This window comes from Cornus florida, unplaced genomic scaffold (assembly GCF_030987335.1).
Source record: "Cornus florida cultivar Cherokee Brave unplaced genomic scaffold, ASM3098733v1 CherokeeBrave_3.0.0_Hap2_Chr11, whole genome shotgun sequence".
Classification (NCBI taxonomy): domain Eukaryota; kingdom Viridiplantae; phylum Streptophyta; class Magnoliopsida; order Cornales; family Cornaceae; genus Cornus; species Cornus florida.
The window spans coordinates 71716567-71736496 of NW_026775581.1; the positions used below are offsets into that span (position 1 = coordinate 71716567).

General features: G+C 35.8%; 1 protein-coding gene across 1 annotated transcript in view; it reads left to right on the forward strand.

The window, feature by feature from the left end:
* Positions 1-2204: 2204 nt before the first annotated feature.
* LOC132285424 (midasin) overlaps positions 2205-19930 on the forward strand; it is a 70748-nt gene continuing 53022 nt past the window's right edge. The window contains exons 1-22 of the mRNA XM_059787610.1: positions 2205-2722; positions 3127-3269; positions 3358-3701; positions 5104-5188; positions 8207-8481; positions 8589-8798; positions 9069-9238; positions 10869-10978; positions 11056-11175; positions 11952-12030; positions 12713-12832; positions 12926-13007; positions 13091-13187; positions 13286-13420; positions 13505-13558; positions 13648-13824; positions 13931-14056; positions 14158-15933; positions 16892-16959; positions 17049-17244; positions 17389-17493; positions 17592-17897. Coding sequence (XP_059643593.1) covers positions 3165-3269; positions 3358-3701; positions 5104-5188; positions 8207-8481; positions 8589-8798; positions 9069-9238; positions 10869-10978; positions 11056-11175; positions 11952-12030; positions 12713-12832; positions 12926-13007; positions 13091-13187; positions 13286-13420; positions 13505-13558; positions 13648-13824; positions 13931-14056; positions 14158-15933; positions 16892-16959; positions 17049-17244; positions 17389-17493; positions 17592-17897 — 4740 coding nt within the window. The 5' untranslated portion in view covers positions 2205-2722; positions 3127-3164. The remainder of the gene's footprint in view (positions 2723-3126; positions 3270-3357; positions 3702-5103; positions 5189-8206; positions 8482-8588; positions 8799-9068; positions 9239-10868; positions 10979-11055; positions 11176-11951; positions 12031-12712; positions 12833-12925; positions 13008-13090; positions 13188-13285; positions 13421-13504; positions 13559-13647; positions 13825-13930; positions 14057-14157; positions 15934-16891; positions 16960-17048; positions 17245-17388; positions 17494-17591; positions 17898-19930) is intronic.

The window sequence follows — 19930 nt, forward strand, 5'->3', positions numbered from 1 at the left end:
ATAAAATTCAAAAACTAATTTAATTAATGGGAACCACAACCCTAATATAAAATTACATTAACCCTAATATAAAATTTAAAATTACATTAACCCTAATATAAAATTACAATACATTAACATTAACCTTAATATAAAATTACAATAACCCTAATTTAATCAATGGTCCCAACCTGCTGGAATCATACCCAACACGACAAAGACCCACATGAATAAAGTTGTTCAACTAAAAGTCATAAACTATCAAATAAAGACATACTTGTCGACATATTGTCCACCAAAGTTGAAGACAACAGCCTTGAATAGGACCACTCTTTAGTTTCTTCACTGACCCACGAATGAGACCCACAGATGAAAAGCACAACACAGATTCTACTGCAACGCACCCAAGAGTTTGAACAATGAAACGCCTCAACACATATCTTAGCCGTCTGAGTGTATTCAGTGTTTTAGGGTTCTAAGCAAAACGATTCTTCTTCAACGCACCCAAGAGACCTTAGCCGTCTGAGTGTATTAGGGTTCTAAGCAAAAATATACAAGTGTAACAATATATATATACGACTGCTGCAATGAATCAAACGACAGCGTTTTAAGTAAAATACAACTGCTGCCTTGAATAAAACGATGAGGTTTTGATGTCCAACTATATTGGCACTAAACACGGTCGTTTTGTGCTAAAGGATAATATTGTAATTTCTAAAATATGATTTTTTTGTTTTTTTAAATAAAATGGAATATAATAAGGGTAATTTAGTCATTTCACCTACCCTTAACGGCCAATTGCTAGAGTTGGGGTAATATGATAATGTTTCTATATTGTTGGGGGTTTTAAAAACTGGGTGGGGTTTTATGATCACTTTTTAATAGTTTTGGGGGTTTTGAGAAATTTGCCCTTAAAATAAATCTAAAATTGGATTGAAGTATCACTTAAGGTCTTAACATACACATGTTTAGGGGCTCAAAGATGCAATATTTAATACTCATCACCTACCTGCATAGGATAGCAAAATAAATGACCAGTAACTAATTCTTCGTGTAATTTTCTCCACTAGCCCTTTGCAATTAACAACATCAAGTCTAGTAGAGATCAGAGGTACCCCTAAATACCTTATAGGCAGTGAGCCACACTCAAACCCAAGTGGAGCCTCAGTGTCATTTGTGAGAGAGCTATCTACCCAGCCACAAAAAGAAGCTTTTAGAGTTATTAATGCATAGCCCTGAGAGGGCATATAAATGGTTAAGTGCATGTTTAAAGGTTGAGATAAATGCGATATCTCCATGAGAGAATAATAGAAGATCATCCGCAAATATAAGATGAGGATGGACAGGCCTTTGCATCTTGAGTGATATTTGAATGATAGATTGCTTGAGATGTACATCTCTATGATGGAGGAAAAGACTTCCACAAAGAGTATAGGTGAAATAGGGTCACCCTGTCTGAGCCCCTTAACCCCCTAAAAATATCCATGGAACTCCCCATTAAGGGATACAGCAAATGATGGTAATGTGATGCAAGCACTAATGTAATCAATAAATGGTTGAGGGAACCCAAATAAGGATAGTGTGTCCAGTAGAAACTCCCACCCAACTGAATAGAAAGCCTTCATGAGATCCACTTTTAATATGCATCTTGGAGGAGTGAGATGGCTATGATAACCATACAAGAGCTCCTGAGCCAAAAGCATATTATCACCTATGTGTAAAGTGTGTTACAACAATAAATGGGGCGAAAATCATTTAGAGAAGTGGGGTTGGCTGTCTTTGGGACCAAGGCAACATAGGAGTTATTGATTTCTCTTAATAATTTGTCAGTGATGAAGAAGGTTTTAATTGCAAAGATCATAACCCTACCTACCACAGACCATGTCATAAGGAAGAAATGAGCATTAAACCCATCAGGACATGGCGATTTCTCTCTATTAAGAGATAGAAAACATGATTAGATTTCAGAATAGGTCAAACTCAGAAGTTGATAAATCCTAACCTGTTGGTCAAACGAACTTCCCATTCGGGAATCGAGTTAAGTTTAGATTAACTGGCGGGTCATGGAGCTACATGCCAAGTAGGTTCCCAGTTCCCACCAAGGGCGAATCCAGGAATTGTTAATGGGGGGGCTAATATTAAACAAGGGGAAATTAGGAATCGAAAGATTAAAGAGTTAGGAAATTTTAGAGGAAATAGGGTTAGACTTTAGAGGGAGAGAATAAATGAACTTTCTGATTTGTGCAAGATTAGGAATTTAGGAATTCTATTTGCTTTGGCTTAGTTTAGGGCTTGTTTGGCTTGGGCCTATTTGGTTAGACCTTTGTTTTAAAATTGTGACTTAGATATTGGACTTGTTTGGATAGGTTAAAATTCGGGGGGCTAATACTACTACTAATTTTTTCTTTTTTAAAGCATTGGGTTAAATATACCTATACTTTTTTGTTTTTTTGGGGGCTCAAGCCCACCCAAGCCCCCTGGATCCGCCGCTGGTTCCCACTATTGAATCCGACTCAAATATTCGAGTCTCACCAACCGACTCGCGCTGCATAATAAATATAGGCGATATATGTATCTATACAATCATCGCCAAGGTAAATATGCAAAATGATATATAAAGCGTTAAACCCTAAACCCTAGAGGACAAGTGGAGGACCAAAGGAAACAGAAAAGTTAGGGAAGAGGAGAGTTGCAGAGATAGAGAGAGAGTTGATTGAAGTCTCCATACACCATTCAAGTTCATGTCAGTTTTTGAATCTCTATTTGTTCTTTTTTCTTATTCTGTATATCAAGCTCAGAAACAAATTCAGTTGTCAGTATAAACCCTCAAAATCAGAATCAGACAACTAAAATTATACGAAAACAGTTTCTTTAGGGTTTTAAGTTGGTGTTCTATAGCTGCGACATTTAAATTCCATTTATTGACGGGTGTAGTTTAACTGCTTCTCCCCATTGAATCATTTTATATAGAAAATTTAATTATTATTTATTCTTTTGTATCACTTTGATAGAATTCTAGTTGATTAGGCTTGAATTGGACGACATAAGTTTTATATATACACACACACACACACACACACACACACATGTGTGTGTGTATATTGTTGTGTTTTATTTTAATTTTAGGTGGTCTGCAATAATTTTCAGATTATTCTCAAGATATTAGTAGCCGTGTTGATGTTGGGATGGCAATCGACGGGAGTTTTTGTCTGGAATCCGAGCTCGAGAGGTTTCTTTCTAGGTGTCCGGAGCTTGCATTCGTTCCTCAATTTCGGTCCCTTGTGGAGAAGGTACTGGGTTTACCCATTTCATTAAGATTCATAGTTTTCTATTTATCTACATGTGTTTGTCAGGTTTGTGATGTTTATGAGAGTGCAGGGACACTTGTTGACAGAAGAAGAAGTGGTGAATTCAGTTGCGGAGCTGTTTCTTCACCCGAATTATACAATCCCATTGGTGGGGTGTTTCCGCCCACTAGTACGTAAGATTATGGACAGGACTGTGACCTTGCTTCAGATGGTACCTGATTTGAGGTCCAATTCTGATAATTTCATGGAGGATTTTGAAGAACACAAATTCCTCCGAGAGACTGGAAATTTGAAGAATTCGGAAGGTGTCAGGGTTATTGATTTTTATGTTAGAAGTGGGAAGGGCTTGAATCTTCATGAGCTTGCGTGTCTAGCCTTTTGTCGAGCAGTCGATTTGGCCCCTTTTCTGTTGGGGTAAGTCATCTTACATGATTTTCTTGTTCTATCTAGGAACACACACATGAAGAGTGCATTTTGTCATCCTTGTATTTTGATGGCGTTGTTACTTTTTTATGCATTTTGAAACATAGTTTTTTTAATAGAAAAATAGGGATTCACACTGTGTTTTGTTAGGTGAGCATTTATAGCTTTTTTTGAATGACACAATTTAGAGTTTTTGACATCATTTTGTGTTGGTTTCACCTGATGGCTCTATTCAAGACTGTATTTGTAACTTAAAAAGTGATATGTAAATTGTCAATGGGGCCATTTGTTCATCTGGGGCATCAAACACACCCTTACTGCAGAGAGGTGCACTATGAACTAATTATATATCTCTTTCCTGTACTACTTACATATTATGTGGGTCAATTTGAAGGTTATTTGTTGACTAGATACAATAAAAGGGTAAATATGTGAATCTAATGCTTGAGGATGCATGCGTAGAAAAATCATAATTCTCATAGCTTTTGCGTAGTTGAATCATATGTTGTTTATTATAGATGTTGGTAGGCCTATGAAATGTATGCTTTGTTATTATGGAGGTCAAAGCATATTTCATATATTAATTGTATATTTCTTTATTTGAACCCATGGACAAAATTGGTTGATTTCTTTGCCAACCAAGGAATATGGGTTCACATCAACTGATTACAATAGAAAATGATTGATTGACCAAAATAGACTGTGCTGTTTGATGGTATGCTGCTTTTCCATTTTTTGAATCTCAATTGGGTTTGACAAGAGTTACTGCCCAAAGTTCTCTGATTGATTGTCCAAAATAGACTGTGTGCTGTTTTTTGGTATGTTGCTTTTCCATTTTCGAAGCTCACTTGGGTTTGACAAGAGTTGGTAAGCGAAGTTGTGATTGCCCATTTTGACCTTCTGGATATGTTCTCATGCCAGGGATGCACGTGATGCAATGTTTTTTGAATGCTGGGTTGCAGAATGTTTGTTTGATCAAGCAATATGTTTTCACGTGTCACTCCCCTCACCCCCTCTATCTCTATTCATTTCTCTCGTCCCTTCTAAAGTAGATCTTAATGTGTTACTTGTTATTGAGGCCAGTTGTGGCTGTTTTCTTTTCTGTTTTTTATTATTTATCTGCACATCCTCGAAATATTTTACTTCGGCTGGGATCAGATTATCACTTGATGGACATAATAGGTGATTATCCCGAGTTAAATGGGATGTGGATATAGGGACACACTGGCTTTGGTTTTCTTTCCTATGTGAATCTCTATAAACCTATCTTTGTTCTGCTGGCTGAAGTAGCCTTTTGATAGTCACCTCTTATATGCTGCCCAGCCTGCCCTCCCATAACTATTTTTTTCCTTGTTTATATATGAAATTAACCCCCCATGGTTACTCTGTGCAGGTATGTGTTAAACTATTTCAAATTTGCTCCTCCTCCATTTGAAAGGATTATGCAGAAAAAAACAGTTTCTGAGCTGTTAGAAAAGGTAGTTCTATTAACTGGGTCTCATTATCATTATTATTAGTTTGACGAGTCAAATGTAGTAGAAAGTGTTCAAAAGGGGAACACATCCCCAAGACTACACAAAGGCTGAAACCAAACAGAAAAGTGATACTATGGACCCAAGGAACCCCAAAAATCCTTTAAATCCTCTATAGATTTACAATTTCTCCCCACCCCCAACTAAAAAGAGAGCTAATAATGTGAAATTTCAACTAAAATAGAAGATTCCTCTTCTTCGAAGGATCTACTATTCTACTCCTTCCAAACGTACCACCAAAAACAAAAGGGTGGCACCCTCCAAAAAAACACGGGCATGACCCACGAAGCATCCTCTTCAAGCTTCAATCGAACCTCTCGAATACCGAGGCATAACCCACTGGATGCCAAATAAGCCGAAAATAAGACTCTAACAATCGTGATCCATGGACAATGCAAAAGGAGGTGATTGACGGACTCACCATTCCTTTTGAACACCCTAATTTTATTTCTCTCTTTCCTTATGTTAGCATTGGTGTCAAAAGTATGAAACACGTAGGATAGGGTCCTAGGAGATAATTTGGTGGGCCCTAGAACGAAAACAAATTCCTTTACAAATTTTAAGAGGTATCCAAGATATGTATATGAAATTATGGATACAACAACTAAAGTTCGGACCACATGTGGTGACATTTGTGAGTTCTCCGAATCTCCATAAACGTAGAACTGCACAAAGGATCATGCTAAGCCGAACCTAAAGACGCGCCGGTCAAATGAGAAGGGATATTACTAATGAAAGTGACAGAGAGAAATTAGGTGTAGTACCCATTGGTTTGAAAATTTGAGAGAATAGGCTTTAGATGGTTTGGACACATACATCTGAGACCTAGGGACGCTCTGGTCAAACGGGGGAGACTAGTTGTAATAGAAGGTAAGAGAAGGAGAGGGTGACCAAAGACAACATTAGATGAGGTTATTGAAAATGAATTTAAAAAATAAATATAGTCGGTAACCTTGCATGTAATAGAAAAGATTGGAGAAAGGGAGAATTCATGTGGCCTAACCCAGTCATGTGGGATTAAGGAAAAGATGTTGATGATGCTGGTGTCAAATGTATGTTTTTACTTTCTATTAAGATTGTTTTAGATTGTGAGATTATTGATGTTCCTCTATGTCAGGTACACTTCAGATTCTAGCTGCCCTTGCTCAATACACATTAGAAACAACCCCTCTATGTCAATCGTAGATTCATGTAGAATAGGGGCAAATGGAGTGATCGTTTCAATTATCTTGTTTCAATTATCTGTTTCATATGTATGATAAAAAAAGAAATTAAAACATCCAATAACCACATTCTTTTTGAGCTAAACATGCATGAACAAAAGTTTTCTTATTGCGGTAAGAAAGACTACATTTCTGGAGGGAAAATCTGATAATATCTCAAACTATACTGAATGCAACAAAAAATGGTTGAGGGATATTACGTCAAAGCCTAGAAGGGTAAAAAATGTAAAAACATTCTTGTGCTACCCTGATGAGAGTGAGTAAAGAAGTTTGTTCAAGATAATAAGATTGGATTAGCAGCTTGAAATATAGAAATTGACAGGTGAAAGGATGGATGTCTGGCACTACGATTGGAATGAGAGATGAAGTTGATTGTATACTAGAATCTAAGTAGGTGGAAGAGAAAATTATGCACCGTTGGTAAAAGAGATGGAATATTTGAAGGAAGGGAAGGTATATATGGTGGGAGAGTCCTACAAGGGAAATATTTTTTTGGTTTCACCCAATAGGAAATAAAATAATGAAGAATTGGTGTATTTCATAAATTTACAACATGGTTATTTTTTTCAGGAATGCCATAACATGTGAAAAAAATGGAGAGGTCTCAACCTCTTCACTTCCTCCCATTTTTACTAGGATATTTATGGCGGGCTTTTAGGCTCAGTGGTCTATATATAGGCTCAGTTTTTATTTTTTATTTTTATTATTATTATTTTTTAAAGCACACCAAGTGTATCCTAGCAAAAAGAGATTATGTATCAAGCATCAAAAACATTGTGAGGCATCCTAGAAGTCTAATTGATAGAATTTTGTTTATTTTATCATCATAATTTTAGAAATGTGGAGAAATACATTAGAATAAAAAGGTTCAAAAATTAATAATGCTAAAACTAATGTACGGAATGTAAAATTAATAGAATCAGATATTGATAATATAATGATCACACTTCAAACCATTGGATTTTCCAAAATAACTACTTTTGATGGATTAATAATACAAAAGGATGGCAAAGTAGATGGTGATATGATTAGTACAATTGGATCAGGTTGGATAAAATGGAGACAGATGGTGCTGTTTTATGTGATAGAAGAATAACTAATAAATTAAAAGGAAAACATTATGTATGGAACAATATCAAGGGAACTATTTTATATGGAGCAGATGTTGAACTTTAAAAAAGAAATAAGAACAATAAGTTGATGTAATTGAAATGAGGATGATAAAGTGGATGGTAGGAGTGACTAAAAGAGATAGATTTGCTAATCAAAATGTGAGGGATAAATTATGAGTAATGCCCATTAGTGTTAAAATATGAGAGAGGAGAGAGGGCGACCAAAGTTAACATAAAAATGATTTTTAAAAGTTAAATATCAGAGGAAAGATGCTTCTAATTTTAAAAAAATGGAAAAAGAATCCATGTGGAAGACCCCATTCACATGGGCTAAGGCAAGGATGATGGTGATGACGATCATATCATATCATTTAGATGGGAGTTTTTGGAGTGTTGATCACAAACAATCCTAGGGCTACAAGGAGATACAGCCCTTCAACAAAATTTGAAATTTATAGTGTGATGTCATTTATTGCGGTATCCGTGTAATTATAATCAGCAAGCTTTCAAGTGTCCAGAAGTTTTTTCTTTTGGTTGCAAAGTCGGAGAAATATCTGCATTTTGACTGCTATCTGATTTTTCAATTTTTATTTATTTATTATTGTTATTGTTGTTTTTGTTTTAAGCAGGCTGGAACTGAATTATTGAATGATTTCCGAGCATCTTATCGCCTCCTTTCAGAGGATCCTGAAGTTTTTGCTACACTCTGGGATTGGTCCTGTTTTTTGGAATTTGTACAGCAGTCAGCAGACATTGACCCTGGTGATAACATTGAGGGTTTTAAGGATTTAAAGGACATAAGATGGTGTGGGATACAAATTCTCTCAATAATTCTGAAATTAAGTAATAGAGCAACTTCAAACTTCGGTCTTGGGGCGGAAGAAGCTTTTGCATGTCTATTGCGGTTGGCTTCAAATCCATTCTTCTTGGGTGTAGTAAGGCTGTAAACAAAAATGATTGGCAAATTTATTTTTTTTCTTTTAACTTTTCTTTTGCTTTTGCCACGTGCAGCTGGCAGGAATTCTGTCAGGATGTATCATTGGAGAAGGCTGGTTGGTATCTTGAATCATTTGAAGAAAAGAAGTCTGTTTCTATCAATAAGAATATGTATCTTGATGAACGTTGTCATCTGCAATCTTTTGAGCTTTGTTCTTCATCTGTTTCCTCTTCAAAGTTCAATGAGATCGGGTCGTCAAACTGGAGCCGAGGGTTGGGGATATGGTAGGGGTTATTAGAATAAATTTTCAATATGTATGTGTTATAATATTTTGAAACTTGGAAATTGGTGGTCTTTTAACTAAGCAAGCTGTAGAAGTGTGGGTGACTGGGCCTACCTTATATGGATGGGTATGTATGGGGTAACCCAGCCATTGACCTTCCAACTTCCTACTCCACTTCCCTCTTCAAAGATAAAAAATGAAAAATTGATTTGACCTTGTTTTGACTGGTTTCCATTTTCTTATCTTGAATGACCTTTTATAATATCTTTAGCGATATGACATCTACTGGAAAGCCTTTCGTATTGACATCTGCTGTGAAGAAAAGTGTTGAGATGGTCCTGTTGGCAGTGAGTCAGAAGTGGCCTGTTCTTCTGTATGGTACTGCCGGTTCTGGGAAAACTGCACTAATTAACAAGTTGGCCCTGGATAGTGGGAACAGAGGTAATTCTTGTTTTGTTTAAAATTTTGTGAATCTTAACAATGTATTCTCCCTTAAAAATGTTCGCGGATTTCTATTTCACGCTTCCTTGATACCTTAAATCTTTTAATTACCATTTTTAACTCAAAAAGTGCATGGCTAAACTGTCACATTATGTGTTGTTGTCTCTTAATCTTATATATGCGTCATTTGGTTGTCATATTCGGATGTATACACGTTGAGGTATATCCTGAAAATAATTTCAGAAAACCTCATCCCTACGTATTGAGTGCTTGGAGTACTGATTCTATTACAATTTTACTTATAGAAAAAGGGAGTGTTAGGAGTACTGATAATTCTTTGAGAACAGATTCTGCTTCTAATGAAATGCTTTTTATCTACTTTCCCTTTTAGTTGGAAATTATTTTATTGAAAATTGGCTTTATTTACCTGACTCAATCTTGCTTGACATACGCACATGCTATAGATGTGTGGGATAGTCACTAAAGAAAATATTAGGGTGATAAGCACGTGGTTCTGGTTATGTGGGAGAAAATTAAACAGAATTGGATTACTTTTGAATCTTTTGTGAGAAGAAACCAAGGGAAATTGATGTTCAATTTGAAGTATGGGTGAAAGCTAAAACGAGTCTGGATTAGTTATGGACATTTACAATGACAGATTGAACAATGTATGTCTTATCTGAATAGTATGGATATTATGCATCATTTCAAAAAGTGAAAATTGTCATCACTGGCATAGTAATGTATGCCACATCCAGGATTCAAAAGCTTAGGTTTACTGTCTTCCCTTTATCTTTCCCTTGCAATAAATATAGATGTTGATGAAAGCAGTATGTTTGGCAAGGTAGTAATCTAAAAGCATTGGACTTGGGATTGTTTTTGATTCTTTTTCTTTTGATTGTTTTGGGAACCTTAGTTATTTTGGATCTATTGAGACTGTTTATGTTTTTAGTTATTTTGGATCTATTGAGACTGTTTATGTTTCTACTTTTCAAATTATTTCCCTTTCCTTTGTGCCTCTGGTGGTGCTTTTGGAGGGGGCGCAATAGAAGATCCTTCAACGGCTTGGAATCTTCTATTGGGAATTTAAAATCTGTTCTTATTAGCTCTCTTTTTTGTTGGGTCCTGGGTAGATATTGTCCATCTATAGAGGAGACAGTTGGTTTTTCGGGTCCTCGAGCCTTTAGTGTCCTTTATGGCTTTTGTGTAGTTCTTTGGGCCGCGTTCCCCTTTTAAATGCTTTCTAATACAAATATACTTCTCCAAAGAAAAGGAAAAAGAAAAATAAAAAGGAGAGAACTGTAAGAGTGGACGTGGTAGTTGGAATTTTTTAAACATGCATTTGAGATCTTACACTCTCGGGGATGATTATGAAATACTGAACTTGTGGGCTATTTCTCCAATCCATTGACATCAAATACTCTGAATAAGCTACAATATGATTTTTCCTTTTTTAATCTTATGGTTATCTATGTTTGTTTATGCACATGTATGCATGACATAGTATTGTCAATATTTCCATCTGATTGATTTGAGTTGTGATTTGTCTTGTTTAAATAATTTCATTCCCCTTCAAAGAATTGTTGTTGAAGTTCTATTTATGTTTATTGATTTTTTTTTTCTTTCTCAGTTCTATCTATTCACATGGATGATCAAATTGATGGCAAAACCTTGATCGGTAGTTATGTCTGTACGGAGCAACCCGGTGAATTTAGATGGCAGCCTGGATTTTTAACTCAGGTTTATTTCTCATTCAAAAAGAATTTTTTTCATTATGCTTTATCTGGTCATGGTATATCTAAATATATAATTAACAGGCTGTTCTTAATGGATATTGGGTTGTCTTTGAGGATATTGACAAAGCACCGTCTGATGTACAATCCATTTTATTGCCATTGCTGGAAGGTTCAAGTTCATTCTTAACTGGTCATGTGGAGGTATTTACCTTTTTACTTGCTTCCTATATAGGAAAACATTATATAGTTCTATTCTACATATTCTGGAGCACATTTCCCCATATGTATCATATTTTTTTTTTTTTTTTTTTTTTTTTTTTTTTTTTTTTTTTTTTTTGCGTAGGTTCATAAGTCATACCATGTGTTTCTGTGGGGCTGTTGTCCTCAGTTTTTTATTTTTTGGGTGCATTTCTATGTAAAAGCTAGCCAAAAATAACTTTCTTTTCTTATCAATGGGAAAGGGGAAAAAATAAAAAAGAAACTTAGCCAAGCTGTTACTATATTATTATCTTTCTTTGTGGGCTATGTTCTCTCTTAATTAAATAAGTTGTTTGTTTGTGATTTCTGCATTATATTAGATGCTTTTATATTTGTCGTATTGTAGTTTTGAGGCATTTTTAAATCTGAATAAGCTCAAGCTTTTACAGGGGCATGCACCATGGAAAAGAACTCCAAGGAATGAAAAAAATTAAAAGTGAAAAAAAGGCGTGATATCGTTTTTTTTTTTCTTTTCATGCAGAGTTTATTATTTATGGATGAGCTCTGCTCGAGAAAAAATACTTTCTCGAGCAGGAAACTTTTTCACATTTATTTATTTAATTTTATTTTAAGCATTATCAATCCTTTTCTTTGCTGATGGTTCTGTTAGATTCTCATCAACTACTTTGTTCTTTTTGCAACCATTCACTATATATCTATCTATCTTTCTTCTTTTATTGTTTAGTCTGGAACAAGTGAACTATGTTCTACCTTTGCAGGGGATAAAGGTTGCAGAAAGGTTTCGACTGTTCTCCACAATATCAAGTTTAAAGCTTGATGTATCTTGTACTAGAGAAGGTCTACACACAATCTGAGTTCCTTACCCCCACCCTCTAAAAGTTGGTTGCATTTTTGTGATTCTCAGTGTTGCTTAGATGGATTAACTGTTGTTATTATTAGTCTACTATTCAGTGATATATAATGATATGTATGAACGTTTAAAAAACAACAAAACTAGTTGTTATTTTACAAGTAATATTTTTCAATAATAAATGATATGTATGAATGTGTAGAAATAATAAAGTTTTGGGGATGCATGTCAATGTGCTATTCATCTGGTGCTTCTATTTTACTCATCAGTGTTCAATTTTTGCTTTAGTTTTACTGTGTGCTAATTTTAGTAGTTTCGTTTTTCTCCTGGTTTTCTGGTATTTGTAATTTCAAATGTTGTCATCTGGTTCTTACTTTAGATATGTTTTATGTGGGTGGTCTAGTGTGTGGCATCTTCACTTTCCCCAAGAATATTGGGGTATTTTTTTTTGCTAAGTCATCAGCTAAGCACTATTGATACTCACTTCCTATGCAGGTATTCTAATTTTATAGACTCTGAGAGTAGATCATCTATGCTTATAAACTAAGCTTTCTAAATCTTATAAATGTCCACAGTTGGAAAATTTACCATCCATATGGAAGTGTTACTCATTCGAATTAGAGAATGTTGATTTTTCTTCCTTTTTCTTTCTTATGTTACAAATAATAGGTGGTTCAATTAACAATCTTTGGAGAAAAGTGCTGGTTGGACCCTCAACTGATCAGGACTTGCTAAGGATTGTAAAAGCAAGATATCCAGATTTGGAGCCTATTGCAGGGAAACTCTTAGGTGTGCCTGCATTTATATGGTCTTTAATTATAATATAACAATTGATTTTAGGCTGTAGACATCTTACGAGACAGCGATTGGTGTTTTTGGCAGAAACCTTTGAAAGGGTTAACCAACTTGCAGGATTTCAGTTTGGAAGTGCTTCTTTAAACTCTCTCAGCAGGTTCTCATTAAGGTAATAAATTTTATTCCAAAATACCTTTCCTTGTCAAGATTGTTTGATTATTACTAATTGTTTATATTCATTCGCAATGGCAGGGATCTCCTAAAATGGTGCAAGAGAATTGCAGGTTTTGGTTTTAGCTTTGGTAGGGATGGCCTGTCAACTTACGTGTGTAATAGCATTTATCAAGAGGTTTGATATGATTGGTTCCACTTTTTCTTTTTGGTGTCTTTTGATGAATATTTTTAGATTTACTAACTATTATCTAATATCGGTGTTGTATGTTTCAGGCTGTTGATATTTTTGCAGCTTTCTCTAGTTCTGTTGAAAATCGGTTAACTATTATGAAAGACATTGCAAAGCTGTGGGCAGTGCCAATTTCAGCTGCAGAGACATTATACCCTGTTAATAAACCCGTTATCCAGGTTTCCACTGTTTCTATGTATGATGTTTTATCTGTTTTGACAGTATAGCATTAGCACTTCCTCATATTTACAACCTACCTGCAGGATTTGCATGTTGATTTGCGTATTGGACGGATTACTCTCCAACGTAATCAAGAGGCAAGGACTTCCTGCATTTGATGATGTTTTGATTGAGCGCAGTTAGCTTTTAGCTTGTTTGCTGACGTTCCATTGCGTGTTTTCTGCAGTCCCATGACAAAAAACAACGTTTTGTTGAAATTCGTAGCTCATTACATGTTCTTGAGAGAATAGCGTGCTCCATCAAGTACAATGAGCCTGTTCTTTTGGTTGGTGAAACTGGTACAGGGAAGACAACTCTTGTTCAGAATCTAGCTAGAAGGCTTGGTCGGAAACTTACAGTTCTGGTATTCTCACGGCCGAACTCTGTGTGCATTTCTGAAATATTTATGTACCTGTACAATCTAATACGCAATAATAATAGTTTATGACCAATTTCTTTCATCGTTTCAGAACTTAAGCCAACAAAGTGATGCTGCTGACTTATTAGGTGGATTTAAGCCTATGAATGCACAATTTGTATGCATACCTCTTTATAAGGAGTTTGAGATTCTTTTCACTAATACATTCTCTTCAAAGGTATTATTTGTTCGTTATTTTCTTTACTTTTTTCTTTTTTTCTTTTGTTCGCATTTCAAAGTTTAGATGACCCACTAATACTAGAATATATTGTTACACAGGATAATGAGAAAGTTCTTGCTAGTTTAAAGAAACTTGTGAGTAATAATAATTGGGAAAAATTGGTAAGTGGACTTCGGAAATATGCTAAAAAGGTAGCCAAAATTGGAAGATCTGGGTTACTTGAAACCGAAAGCTCTGGGTCTGGTAGAAAACGGAACAGACCCTTGGATGAAAAATTACTGAGAGCTTGGAAAAATTTCTATTTGAAACTCAAAGTTGCTTGTGCTCAAATTACTGCCTCATCTGGAATGATATTTTCATTTGTAGAAGGAGCTTTTGTAACTGCACTTAGAAATGGTGACTGGATTTTGCTTGATGAGTTAAATTTGGCTCCTCCAGAAACCTTGCAGAGAGTTATTGGTGTCCTTGAAGAAGAGAATGGGTCACTTTGTTTGGTTGAAAGGGGCGATGTTGATTATATTCATAGACATCCCAATTTTCGTATATTTGCCTGTATGAATCCTGCCACTGATGCCGGAAAGAGAGACTTGCCCTATTCGTTACGGAGTAGGTTTACGGAATACTTTGTTGATGATGTGTTAGAGGACGAAGATTTGGTTGTTTTTATTAATCACTCTTTGGATGGCAGCCACTTGAATAGTGAATTAGTAGATAAAGTAGTGCGTTTCTACAAAGCAGCCAAGAAGGAATCTGAAGAGAGGTTGCAGGATGGGGCCAATCAGAAGCCCCAGTACAGTCTCAGGTCTCTTTATCGTGCACTTGAATATACAAATATTGCAGGAGGAAAATTTGGATTCCAGAAAGCACTTTACGACGGATTTTGTATGTTTTTCCTTACTTTGTTGGATGAACCTAGTGCTAAGGTAATGAAACAAATGATTCTGTCATATCTGATGGGAGGAAATTTACCTCCGCATGTCCCTTTTAGTGATTATTTGAAAATTGACGGGAACTCCAGTTCTGGTGGTTTCTTGGAGAACTACGTTCTTACCAAGAGTGTTAAGGAACATCTGAGGAGCTTGGCCCGTGCTATATTTGGTAGAAGATATCCTGTTCTTTTGCAGGGCCCCACATCTAGTGGGAAGACTAGTCTTGTCCAGTATCTTGCTGCAATAACTGGTCATGAGTTTGTCCGTATCAATAACCATGAACACACCGATCTGCAGGAATATCTGGGTTCGTACGTCACTGATGCTAGTGGAAAGCTTGTATTTCAGGAAGGGGTGCTGGTTAAAGCTGTTCGAAATGGATATTGGATAGTTCTGGATGAGCTTAACCTAGCCCCGTCTGATGTTTTGGAAGCATTGAACCGGTTGCTAGATGACAACAGGGAACTTTTTGTACCTGAACTGAATGAAACTGTTCGCGCACATAGAGATTTTATGCTGTTTGCGACTCAGAATCCACCCACTTTCTATGGTGGTCGTAAAATGCTTTCTCGAGCATTTCGCAACCGTTTTGTGGAGATCCATGTTGATGAGATACCAGAAACAGAGTTGAGCACGATATTGGAGAAGAGGTGCCTTATCCCTGAAAGCTATGCTATGAAAATGGTTGAAGTTATGAAGGAGCTGCAATTGCGCAGGCAGACTACTAAAGTTTTTGCAGGAAAACATGGTTTTATTACCCCACGCGACTTGTTTCGATGGGCTGGTCGTTTCAGAACATTTGGGAATTCATATGCAGATTTAGCTAGTGAGGGTTTTTTTTTGTTGGCTGAAAGGCTAAGAGATGAGACTGAGAGAACTGTTGTTCAAGAAGTTTTGGAGAGGAAGCTCCGTACTAAACTAGCCAAGGATGACCTCTACAAGCAGGTTTAATCTCCCTCCCTCCCTCTCTTTTTGTATATAAATAATCATTCTGCTACCTGTATAAATTTAGATCATTCCTGTGTCAATATCTATGTTATACGAGGGTATCATGTGCTAAATTTTTTGCTTCGAGGACAACTGAACACATGACAGGATAATGTCACCTGAGTTTTTCTGAAGCAACAGAAAACTGCTATGGCAATAAGATCTCCCTCTCAAATTTGGTTATATCTCTATTGAAGCATGTATCTATCTATATTTATTTTTCCCCAAGGCCATTATAAAGTACTCTCTCTCTTTTTTTTGGAAGTCTTGAACACATATAACATTTTATAACTTCATCCACGCGAATGAACTTTTGTATTGCAAATATGGTAAAAGAGCTTTTTTAATAAGTAAATATGGGAAAGGAACTTGATTTTAGATAATCTCTTCTTCTTTACTTGATTACTTCACTACTTCGCAGTTGGTCCTAGGGAGGCATGGGCTAGGTATCTTTTCGTGTATCATGCTAGTTCATGTCTTTCACGTTTCATCTTTGGCATTCTGTTAAAGCCTTAATTGAGCCATAGTTTGTTTTCAGATTTGCCTGCTGATGTTACAACTGGAGTTCTCTGAACTTGTGTAGTTTGGAACTGTTTCATGTGAGCAGAATTATCTGCTTACTTTACAGCAGAAGAGAATGTTTTCTGTATCATTAATGCTATAGTATTAGGGAACATGCTATAGTATTAGGGAACATCGTCCTTATTTTGGGGTTGTGTAATATAAATTACTGATGGCTCGGTGATTGGTTATTGATTTATTTATTGAGCGAAATCCAAGGGAATTGCTTTAGCGTTTGCATATTTGCTGACTTGTCGAAGATGCATTGTGTTCCTTACCTAAGTCTTACCTTATTATTTACAAAACATCAACATTCGGTATGACTGACTACACTCTTCCTTATTCTGTGATTCAGGAACCAGAGGAAAGTGACAAGGTTATAAACTTGTGCAAATATTCTGAAGTTTTTCAGAATCTTGGGAGGTATGCATCTGTCAGCAGAATTAAGTTTAGCGCAGATTACTGCGCTTACACCTTCTAATTTCCATTTATCAATTTCTTGGATATTGCAGAATTGCATGGACTAAAAGTTTGTGGAGGTTGTTCTTTCTTGTTGAACGTTGCTACAAGTTGCGAGAACCTGTCCTCCTTGTTGGTGAAACTGGTGGTGGGAAGACTACTGTTTGCCAGTTATTAAGTATTGTTTTGGGGTCTAAATTGCATATTCTGAACTGCCATCAATATACAGAAACGTCTGATTTCCTTGGGGTTGGTTATCATTTATTTATGTTTTTGCTTTTACTCGTTTTAAATTAACTGCATTTTTTTCGAGCATTTGCTGTTATGACGTCTTATAGAAGCATACAATAAGTTCCATTTTTGTGAAATATCTTTTGATGAATCAATAAACAGGGGTTTCATCCTGTACGAGAGAGATCAGAAATATCTTCGGAGTTCAGATTTCTATGCGAACAATTGATACTGTCCAAGCCTTTTATTCACTTTCCTGATAATATCGTATGTTCATTTCTTTTTATGATATTGAACTTCATTGTTGTAGTTTTTCTGCACTATGTATTATTTATTGTTCTCTCAATACAATTGCTTGGCTGCAGACAATTTCTTCAGATATTGGTCAAGCTTCTTTTACTCTTGATAATTTGGCTGTAATTATAAAGAGCTACCGGCAAGAACTCATCTCCCATCCTGATGTCTCTCTGCAAGATCTTAATTTATTTGAACAAATGAAGCTGGATCTAGCTCAGCTTTACCAGAAGTGGAAGACCATTTTTATGTGGCAAGATGGGCCTCTTGTTCAAGCAATGAAGAATGGAGATCTGTTTCTTGTGGATGAGATATCTTTGGCTGATGATAGCGTACTTGAAAGGTTGAACAGTGTCTTGGAGCCAGAAAGGAAATTGGTGGGTAGTTAATGTGAAAGCTTGTTTTATTTATTTGTTGTCGTCAGTTTTGTTACACAAAGCTATTTGAGTTGGACATTTAATATGCTCTGTTAAAACTTAAAATTAACTGCTGAAAATTTATAGAGCTGAATTTTAAATGCAAAATTTTTAATACATAATTTCTTTTAAGGGTAAATTTGTCTGGCTAAGTAACAACATCGAGCAAATTCTCATTATGCACGTTTAGAATAAGTGATAACTGAAGATCCACTTATATAAAACATGTTCAATTGCAAGTGCTGAGTTGGTCTACTAAACAGAACCTTAGTATAAACAATGCTTCAGTGATATGTAATAGTAGCACAAGTGTGGAAGATTTGTGATAAATTTGCCTGCTTCTGAAATGAATGAAATGCTCCATGAAGTAAAATATAAACATGAAATTAGATTTATGGATAATAGAAAAATAGAAATATGTGGACATATTTTGAGTAGATAGTAATTTAAATGTTTAGAGGGTCGTTGCCTGGTTCAATGGTTCAACACCTGAACATTAGTGCTATTAGTCTGAGTTTGACCGTCAGGGCAGCCACCTTTTTAAATCTGAAAGGTTCCAATGTGCGGTACCAGGATTGGGTAACTTCCCTTTCGGGTTTTGTCATGACAAGGTGGTGATGTGGTACTTTGTTGTTGCAGTGGCGCAAAGCTACTGAATTGGTTACTGAGCAATTGAGAACTTTGTAATGAAATATGTAAGAAGAAATCACAAATTGATATAATACTAACATGATAAGGGACACATATGATGGAACTAACTGAGAGAGACCTTGATGAAGATTCATTTCCTGTTAACTTAAATTGAAGATTCAAATACACCATTTTGAATTCTTTAGTCTTTTGGATAATTGGGCGAAATTGTAAATCTGTGGGGGATTTTCTTGATAGTTTGAGATTATAGATGATTGTGTGAGCCCTTTTGTATACTTCCTTGGGAGCTCCCCTCTTGAGTGTCTTGAATGATTTTATTTTTATTTTTTATTATTTATTTATTATTATTTATTTATCAAAAAAGAAAAAAGAAAAAGAGAGAGTCAAGATCATATATCCTTTGTTTAATTACGGATGAACTAATAAGGCACTTACAGGGTAAGGTTCCATGGTGTATGCTTTTGCTGATTATATTTTTACTCTATAAAACTAGGGTAGCAATATTGTTAAGTCAGGAGTCTGGAAAGATGCTGTAGTTTAAGAAGGGAGGGTGTAAACAAAATATATTAAATTTAACTTCAGCAAAATTAAAAACACGGGTGGGGATATAGCAAGTATCGAGGGTCAAGAAATGGCAAAAATCAAACTTATCAAAAAAAAAAAAGAAATAGCAAAAATCAAACTTATTTATATATTTATATATTTTCACTTAGGCTTGATGATATCAAGTTAAAGCATGAGGGTTAAATGGAGTTCTATTGTGCATATTGCGTGATTAATTTGTACCTCCAAAATTTGAAGGTAAATTCTATAAAATAGTTATTAGATTATTTATGTGTTATGGGAAAGACTTTTGGGCCGTGAAGAAATCGATATGAACATGATCGAAATGCAAATGTTGAGACAGTGTTGGAACACAATATTGAGATGACGTTGTGACTTATTAGCTTGGTGGGAATCTGGGATGTATTACAAACTTATAGCTAAGGTTCTTGCCCTATGATTGGAAGAGGTTATGGATGGGGCTGTCTCGGACTTTCAAGATGCTTTTGTCCGAGGTCGTCAAAATTTGGACTCAGTTCTTATAGCAGGCAAGTGTGTTCATTCCACATTGAGCAGTGGGGTTCATTTGGAAGGGTGGGATGCAATTTTTAAACACATTAGGTTCCGAGTCAGAGTTGGTAGGGGAATCAGATTTTGGGAGGACATTTGGTGCAGGGATCGTTCTCTTGCATTCTCTTTCTCAGACTTTTCAGGATTGCCACGGATTGGCACGCCTTTCTGTTTGACAGCTATTGGTTTGATAGTTGGAGAATGGCTTGGGATGTGCGTTTTTCGAGGCA